Raw genomic sequence first — 9,464 nt, 5'->3', positions numbered from 1 at the left:
AACAACACGTCATCAAACCACCGAAAACAGATTAGAAAATATACCTTTTTTTTCTAAAAGAGATATTATACACATCTTCTAGCTACACATCTTTGCAAAGATCGTCACGCAAAGCTTAACTGGACGTAACCAACTGGCTACGGACTCACAAAAAACTCCCCCTCTCCACACCCAGGAGGTTCTTAAAGGGGCTGCGGCCCAATTTGTTGTCACAATACTGTTTTCAATTGCTGTCAGATACTTTGACACCTCGGGCTGTGTACTCATAAGTACACCAAAACAAGTCGGTAATAAGGACTGGGACTCCCGTAAGGTAAAGAATAAACCTGAAGAGTGACAAGATGAAAAATGAAATATATCTCTGCCAGACCAAATGTTATACATTTTCCAGTAATTTCAATCTTTTTTCTTGTAAATTGCTTACTAGGCCTTTAGAAAGTAATCAAAAAACATTGGGGCATACTTTTTGGTTGAACAGCAACAGTGATTTGTTTTAGGGAATAACATTGTGAAGTAGTTTGGGTTCTTGAATACGGGCTTTTTATAGTGGCAGGTGCCTCTGGCCCAAATCAGCTGTCCCGTTCAAAGAAATACTGCCTGCACGCTGATTAAAAAAAAATAGTGGCTGTGATGATGTGGAAACAGAAAATGGATTTGATGTGTGCACAATGTGGACACAATGAAAACACTTTTGTCAAAAAAAATTGGGCATTCAGTTTCAGCATTGTCGTTTGGGCCATGGGTTCATGTGGAACATCTTGTGCTCCTCAACTCTTTCATCCCGATTGGTCTTTGTTGATAGTCTAATAGTCTATTTATATGTCTAGAATAAGAGTAAGTCGGGCTGACGATGGTCTTTTAGCCAAAACATTAACTTTTATTCACATTTTTCATTCTGTCACTTTTTACACATGAAATAAATGTATTCTGTTTGCATCTTTGAATGTTCTTTTACTTTTTGTTAATGTGTATATATTTCTGTCTTATGAGGGATTACATGCCTGAAACACTGGAACAGGCCTAAGAATTAGACAAGTTAATTTATTACCAGAAGACTGGATAAATGTAGGAATTACCATGACACAATCACCTTTGACGTGCCTTTCAACGAGGCCCAACTGGTCCAGTGACCAACAGATCAGATTCGGTTGCACTGGGCGGCTGTTAGTTTCCCTAGGGCTTTCATGGAATCGGTTGAGCTTTCATTATATTTTTATTCTATTATCCAACCCACTGCTGCACTATGGGTTGGAGGTAAGTTATTTTAAATTCAAAGCAGCTCATTATATACACACACCCATCAGGGCACATTATGCGTGGACTCCTGAACATATTGTGAGAACCGTGTGTGAGTCAGGACACACCTGTATGTCATTGGGCGTGTGCCCACATTCAAGTTTAAGTACCAGGACATGACCTGACATTGTTGCACAGACAAAACAATTACAGCCTACACTTACAGGAATCCTGCTAAAGTGAAACTAGCAGTGGTAACAAACATTGTATTTAAGGGCAGTAAGGTCACTTGTCTCATAATAGTGTGCCACATAAGGAATACAGAATACGAAATACCAAAATATGTTTGAATGAAAACTGACTTGCTGACATTTTGATAACTGTCTGATGATGAACTATGACTATAACTATCTTGACCTATGTGCAGACATGTTTTCCTGAGAGGCCTGTTACGAACAAACAAATCGCTGCTGGTGTAATTTCACTCCCACCATAAGTTACTGACTGAATTCGTCACCGCTGATCTCAGTTATATCTTGCAATAACTGTTCATGGCCTCCAGATGTCGTCCTTCATACTGTATTGAAGCAGGGAACAACGGTTACCCTGCAGACACACACTCAGCTGTGAGTGCTTCATTTGAATACACCATTATAAGTGTACAGAATTGAATCGGTCAAACAGTCAGTTTATGAGTATATAAAAGGCCACAGATATTTGCAACCAGGGACTGTTACTTGATCATTTTATCAGAAATCCTGACTGAATCTACTAGTAGGCTGCACAATTAATTTTTTCAAATCAAACTGTATTCTCCAGATGTACGGGAACATGCTTGTTTGGCCCCAACAAAAATCACATAATTTAAACAAATTTTCAGTGAAAATGAAATGCAAAAATGACCATACTAACTGAAATCGTCTCATATTGCAATCGCAATATTCTGAATGTTGATGAGACTCCAGATGCATCTAACTATTGAGATGGTGGTGTCCAGGGTACCATAAAGCAAGATTATTCAGACACACAAAAGCACACACACACACACACACACACACATACACACACATACACACACACTTAGAGGACATTGCATTGATTTACATTAATTTCATGGAGAATTATTCTAATCTTAACATGACTTTAACCAAATTTTACACTGAGGGTGTTTGCTTTTTGACAGCACTTCCCATACAGATCAAAACATTTTACTTACTAGTCATCAGTCTTAACTGAATTTCTAAATGTTAACAATTCTCTTTCTCATATATCTATATTTCTATAATACAACATTGTGCTTCACTATTTTTAATCAGATTTTTTTTCGAGCCATTTGATGCTAATGATCATAATGTTTCGTTCAATTCAAGTTCAGCGATAGTTAATGAAGGTGTCCCACAAGGATCAATATTAGAGCCCCTACTATTCACTCTTTACATATTTGTTTTTCAACTTAACATTGCATTGCATTGCAACATCTTTTTATGTTGATGACATGATCTTGTCTGCCATCAGCTCTACTTCACTAGGCCTTAAGCAGGTAACACTCTGCAGACCTCTTTTATTAGCCTTGAGCTTGCTCTAGACTTTAAAAAGACAACATGTATCCATTTCACAACAGAGGGGGATGTTGATATACCTACTGGGAACTATACTCATTTTGGAAAGGTGAAAGATTGATATATACAGTACGCTGATGAATCTACTAGGAACCGTACTCATATTGGATATCTAAAAGAAAGAAGATACAGTAGAGTAGTATAAATATTTTTGAAATTTGGCTAGATTTAGCCTAAGAATAAAAAATTCTATTTGGATTCACTCAGAAACAGAAATAAACTTAATCTATCATATTATCTATGCTGGATTATGGAGATATCCTGTATGTGTGATGTTGCATATGTTTTCTCTGGTCTCTCTTGTAACATGGATGTTTATCTAAATGAGACTTTACAAATAAATAAAGCTCAGCTAACTAACTTTTAAACAGCCAAAGAGGAAAGTGAAAACTGATGGGAGTTCTTTTTGTTATGACTCAAAATTTATTTAATCTTTTTGATAAATCAGACCCAGAAAATCTGTGGGTTTCAGTTTGTGACTGTGGCTGCTGGGTGAATCAGTGGTTAAATATTAGGTGGGCAGCAACTATGTAGATGTAAAGGCTGAGGAGAAAAACTAGATGAGAGACTGATTATTATGATAATAAACCGTTGTCTTCTTATCTTTAAATGTAATGGGTCATTCTTTGTTGTAGACCTTTATGTTTTACTCCATATTGCGTCAAAAACATCCTCCACTTCCTCTGCAGAACACAGCACAATAAGGAAGAGAGGACAGACTACAGTCCCCACACAGATTCCTCAGCTGGGCAGAAATTAAAACGTTTGATCTGAATTCTGAAGCTGTTTGTTTGGTCCGGGTAAATGGGGCTATTGTATGCAAATATTGCGCACAGAAGCATATGACCTCTCCAGTGCAGGGCAGTGGCTAGTGTGAGAGAAATCATTAGCAATGCAAAGTCATGGTGCTCTGATACTCTTGTTCACAGTCACGGATTGAAAAAAAAAAATCTGCTAAAGTCAACGTAAATGTTTCTGGATGTACTTTATTCCAAACTGCAGCTGAAGGTAAGTTGATTCTATTCCTCACTGTGTTACTAAATCATGTGGCTGAAGAAATAATGCATAGTTTGTTTTCAGTGAGTTCAACCGGTTTATTCTGTGCTTACTTACATTATGGGTAGTTCAAGCTTTACTGTCATGTCTTAACTTGACATTAACTGTGACTCTCCAGCAAATATGTTTTTCTGGAAAATTCATCCAAAAATGTTGCCTTACTTACGTTGATCATAAAACAGTATTTAGCCATATAGCTGGTCACAGAACAGAGTTTGATTGTTCAATTTGTCTGCACAAGCAGAGTCCGTCTCTATTAACCATCGACACACTTTTGGTGAACAAAACATTTTCCTGCCAAGAATCTGACAGTTATACAGACACCGTTACGTTGGGCGCAGATGCCCACTTTGCATGCTACACCATGGCGACTGGTGAAAGCATGTCACATGATGCATGGTGCCAGACTTCAGTGATGCACTCTTAAGTGGCCTGCCAACTGCAGGGGGGGGCAGAGAGGCTTCCTTCTTCTCTGGATTCACATCCATGCCAAACCAGCGGGTCAGCATTGTCCTCTACGTTGCCGCCTATGCCTCTTACACCTCCTGCTGAGCCGGGTAACAACTCTGACATTTATATTAGACTGGAAATGCAAACATGTTGAACATGTTGAAGACACAGGACCACCAACAACGGTGCAGTGGAGATAAAACACTCTGGATCCTTTTTAAACTTGAAATCAATTTTTGATTTGGAAAAGTTATAATTAAGTAATTTGATGGGGGAAAAAAAATAGAAAACTGGAGGTTCTCTAACTTTAATGTAATACTAATTTCTTAGCTGCTGCAACTAAATATTCCCTGTTATAAAGGTACAGTATTTTAATTCCTAACTTTGCACTAAAGTTGCATTTTGCTTCTGAATATTTGAACATATTTCCAGTTTATATTATGGTCCAGTCTCTTAAGTCATCACCTGATTAAATATTCATGTACTAGGGCTTCAATTAACAATTATTTTCATTATCAGTTTATCTGCTTATTTTTTTTTTTTAATTATTTGATTGTTTGTTGTATAAAATGTCAGAAAATGGCCATTTCAAATTCCGAAAGTCCAGGTTGGTGTCTTAAAATTGTTTTGTCTGACCAATAGTTCAAAACCCAAATATATTCAAATTTATATCACAGAAGAAAACCAGCAAATTAACTTAACAATGGAGAAGGCTGGAATTAGAGAACGTTTTGTATTTCTGCTTGAAAAATTTCTTAAACAATCATTCCAACATCAGAATTTTCAATTGATTAACTAATAAATCAATTGTCTCATTGTTTCAGCTCTATTGTACTCAAATCTGTTAAAATCTGCTGTGACAACAGGGTAAGTTTTAAGCGTACTTTGAATATCTTAGAAGTACGCCAAACAAAAGCATTACTTCATTATAGAGGGACTATTCCTAATTTTTAAAGGTCCATAATGTCAATGTTCTAAAAATTTACTTTTTCTTTTAGAGATCATCGCAATGACACAGTGAGTACAATGTTAGTCACAGTCAGTACAAAGTTTATATCAACGGTAATAAAACAACAGTATTTGTGAGAGAATTGTAATGAAAAAACATTTTAAAAACCTTTTGAGACCTTAAAGACAATTTTGGCTCAACAGACAAGAGGGGATTTTGAAAGTATCTATGAATGAGACGCTGCAAGAGTGTGCAGGGTTATATTAAATAAAATGAAGAAGGAATTAGTTATTTAAGTCAGTCAGAGAAGTAGTCACAGAATTATTCACAGGTATTATTATACAACAGTCAAACTTCAAAACATAGGGCTCGTGGGTGAGAAGTACAGTGGAGGTGTCAGAAAGAAGCAGGTATCTCCCTTCATGCGTTCTTTTGTTTCTCCTTTTTGAAAATGACTAATAGAAAGTATCGGAGAGTGGTTTCATAAAACATGGGCAGAATCTCCCCGGCTGAGTTTATTATGTGACAGATCTCTTGGTCTGTCACTGGCAGCTTTAATGGTACTTCAAGCGCTGCTCGGTGCCAGTGGAAGAGTCAGACAAAGCCTGATTTTGCTGAAAGTTTCTAATTAATGACAGACTTTGCCTCTTACTCCTAATAATTATCAAAGGAAGTTCTATGAAGTTTGGTTCCATTTTTGTAATGAATACAAAGAAGAAAAAAGTCCTATTTTTTATAGGGAAAATGTTGTATTTATGTTATATTTTATTTGTATTTCTGTTTATTGGTTTGTTTTATTTTATCTCCGTCCCTTACTTTTATGTGCCCAGATTTTTTACTTGTTCCTCAGTGATTTACTGTAAGTTTGTTTTGTCTTGTGTTTTTTGCTCTTGCTCCATCAGACCCGGAACCAAAGATGAACTGGGCATCATTTTATGCTGTAATCAGCGGTGTGAACAGACACTCCACAGGCATTGGTCGCATCTGGCTCTCTGTCCTGTTCATTTTCCGCATTCTGGTCCTGGTGGTTGCAGCAGAGAGCGTGTGGGGCGACGAGAAGTCCGGCTTCACCTGCAACACCCAGCAGCCTGGCTGCAACAGCGTCTGCTATGACCACTTCTTCCCCATCTCTCACATCCGCCTGTGGGCGCTTCAGCTCATCCTGGTCTCCACTCCTGCCCTGCTTGTAGCCATGCATGTGGCCCACCGCCGCCACGTCGACAAGAGGCTCTACAAGCTGTCAGGACGGACCAACCCCAAAGACCTGGAGCAGATAAAGACCCAGAAGATGAAAATCACAGGGGCCCTCTGGTGGACATACGTCATCAGCCTGTTGTTCCGCATTGTCTTTGAGGTCACCTTTATGTACGTGTTTTACATGATCTACCCTGGTTACAAGATGATCCGGCTGGTGAAGTGTGACTCGTACCCCTGTCCCAACACAGTGGACTGCTTTGTGTCGAGGCCCACAGAGAAGACTGTCTTCACCGTGTTCATGCTGGCTGTGTCAGGGGTCTGTATTCTGCTCAACATTGCAGAGGTGGTCTTCTTGGTTGGGAAGGCCTGCAGTAAGCATTTGCACAATGCTAGAGACTCAACTATGGGGGCTTGGATCCAAAAACTCTGCTCATACTAATAAAACCCATAGATGTCATACCTGCACAAAGGGATATTTAAGTGACCTTAAATCCAGGCAACAACGTTGAATTTAACTTGTGAGTAAGGTTCATAAAACACCACAGTTTGACATGGTGATGATTTACCCAGTGATCATAATCTCAGTGAACAAAACACGACAACAAGTGCCAGTGTGTTTAGACAACATGTTTCACACCAGCGTGCACCAGACCTTAAGTGATATTTCAACTATCCTCACCAGAAATGAAATATCTATTTATAAGTTATGACTTGTGCTATGAACCAAAAGACTGTAAACAGCTCCACTTACAGCAACAATAATATAATATAACGTAAGCTTAAGTAACATTAAATGAAGCAATATTCTAGCTGATCACTTCATAATCTTTCACTGTCGTGGTCTTTTTCCGATGTTTTGATTATGATGAACATTTTTGGTCTTGAAATGAAAATATTAGATTAAGAAATGTGATTTAAAATCACCATGACATGCTTCTGTCTAAATCACCATGAACTGAATTTAAGGAGGATTTATGGTATTTCTTCAGCTGTTATTAGTCAGATGTTATACTAATACATGAAAAACATGTTGCATTTCATAAATGTTAAATTATACAGTTTTTGTTTAACACCAGTTCTTTACTTTGGTGGTTAAAGGGCTCCTTTAGAAACAAAGCAATAACTCAAGCCCAAAAAAAAACTTGAACTTTAAACTGTCTTTTCTGAAGTTTACTACTGATTTCTAAACATGTTATTTATATTCATTCATTTTGAAGCTGGATGTTTGTATATTGTCAATACACAGAAGCATAAAGTAAACCAAATCAAATTTCAAAAGGAGAGGATTAGACATTTGTGAAATGTCTGTGCCTTCTTTCTTTCTTTCTTTCTTTCTTTTTTCTTTCTTTCTTTCTTTCTTTCTTCTTTCTTTCTTTCTTTCTTCTTTCTTCTTTCTTATTTCTTTCTTTAGCCTATAACTTCAACATTCAGCAATTAAATAAAAATAGTTCTGGTGTATTTTGATAGGATTTCCTGACTAAGTAGAAATATTTTATGTAACATCATAAATCTCCAGAGAGCGGCAGTCTGTAAGAACAAATTAAGCTGCAGTCACAGCGGTGCCACTCTCTGTCAGCAGTGTGAGTGAGAGAAAAACACAAAATGTGAATGAAACTTCATTCAGCGGCACCGTCACTATCTATAGGCGTAAGATCCTCTGAGCCGTGCTGCCACCTGTGAGAAAACATCTGAGGCTGATTAAGTTCTACCTCTGAAGGCCAGAGTGCAGAGTTTTGGGGTTATCAATAGCCTCGCCCTATAAGGGGTCAGTGTGGGGTTGACAATGGTTGACCCGAGGGACAGCTGGACCTGCCGTGGCAGAGCGAGAGGGCATTTCTCTTTTTATGGAACGTGTCAACACACACCATCTATAGAGCTCAGTTTGACCAGAAGCATATTAGCACCACTGTACCAAAAACTAATTCCTCCAATGTGTTATTCCTGTCAGTGATTAGTGTTAGTGGTGACTGTGTATGCTCAATGTTCAATTTCATTATGGACTGTTTGTTGGTTGCAACAAAGTGTAATACTCCATTAATGTATTTGTATGCATGTATACTGCATTCAAAATCAATCTTATTTAATTAAAAGCACATAAGTATTGGAAGCAAATGTACTTAGAAAGTAAAGAAAATTATGCAAAATCACCTCATTTCTCAAGTTTAATAATATTAGAACATTATTATTATCAACATGTACATGAAAGCAGCATTAATGTTTTAATGTTGTCTCTAAACTTTCCCACTCAACTGTTAAACTTTTAATACTGTTGGGTAGTTTAACCTATAACAATACATATCTTTCAATTTGATTATAGCCTATACATTTTATATTTCAGCTCTGGAAATATTAAGAGAATTTTCTTCAATAAAACAGCAATACAAATGTACTTGATACCATTATAAAAGAAAAGTATCAATATGTAGAGTTATGGATTATCATGGATTATCATATGTATTACATATTGGGATTATAGTTATTTGATGGATTTATGTGTAAGCAGCATTTTAATGGTGGCACTGGTCAGGGTGGACCAGGTTTTATTCTATTTATATAAATTTTAACTGTGTAAACTGTAGTAAAGCAACACATTGTGTTTATCATATTATATGTTTTCTATGAAAATTTGAATGAAAAAAGCTGTAAAGCATATGTAATGGTGTAATGTTTCCCTCTGATATGTGGTGGATTTAGGTATAGAGCAGCAGATATTGAAAATACTGGTGTAAAGTACAAAACAATTGTACGTAATTGGTCTGTAGTCTTGTTTGACTGTATGACGGTGACTCTATAACAGGATTAGGCTTGCACATCTTTTTCTGTATTACCACCACGTATAACGCACACCACTCAACAGGCAGTAGCCCTGACTGCAGCACTGAGGGAAAACTCTGAAGTGTCTAACGCTGTCAAGGGTCAGATCACCATGAGAGTGACAACAAAGCCACTCCCTTCAC

At 37.3% G+C, this 9,464-nt stretch overlaps 1 protein-coding gene across 3 annotated transcripts; it reads left to right on the top strand.

Annotated features, from left to right (window-relative positions):
• The first annotated feature begins 132 nt into the window (after positions 1 to 132).
• On the top strand, positions 133 to 9,052 carry gjb1a (gap junction protein beta 1a). Of its 3 annotated transcripts, none has more exons than XM_071460300.1 (2): positions 133 to 313; positions 6,213 to 9,052. In XM_071460300.1, the coding sequence occupies exon 2, from the start codon at positions 6,227 to 6,229 to the stop codon at positions 6,944 to 6,946; it is 720 nt and encodes a 239-aa protein (XP_071316401.1). In that variant the 5' UTR covers positions 133 to 313; positions 6,213 to 6,226; the 3' UTR covers positions 6,947 to 9,052. The 3 variants fall into 3 exon arrangements, with proteins under 3 accessions (XP_071316401.1, XP_071316399.1, XP_071316398.1); XM_071460298.1 differs by lacking the exon at positions 133 to 313 and adding an exon at positions 2,112 to 3,863 and having other exon boundaries at positions 6,213 to 9,051; XM_071460297.1 differs by lacking the exon at positions 133 to 313 and adding an exon at positions 3,879 to 4,468.
• Positions 9,053 to 9,464: the final 412 nt, after the last annotated feature.

The sequence above is a fragment of the Trachinotus anak genome, unplaced genomic scaffold (assembly GCF_046630095.1).
Source record: "Trachinotus anak isolate AG129_WGS33_773 ecotype Australia unplaced genomic scaffold, CSIRO_AGI_Tana_v1 ptg000024l, whole genome shotgun sequence".
In the NCBI taxonomy this organism is placed as follows: Eukaryota; Metazoa; Chordata; class Actinopteri; order Carangiformes; family Carangidae; genus Trachinotus; species Trachinotus anak.
This window is presented reverse-complemented; position numbering and strand designations above follow the sequence as displayed.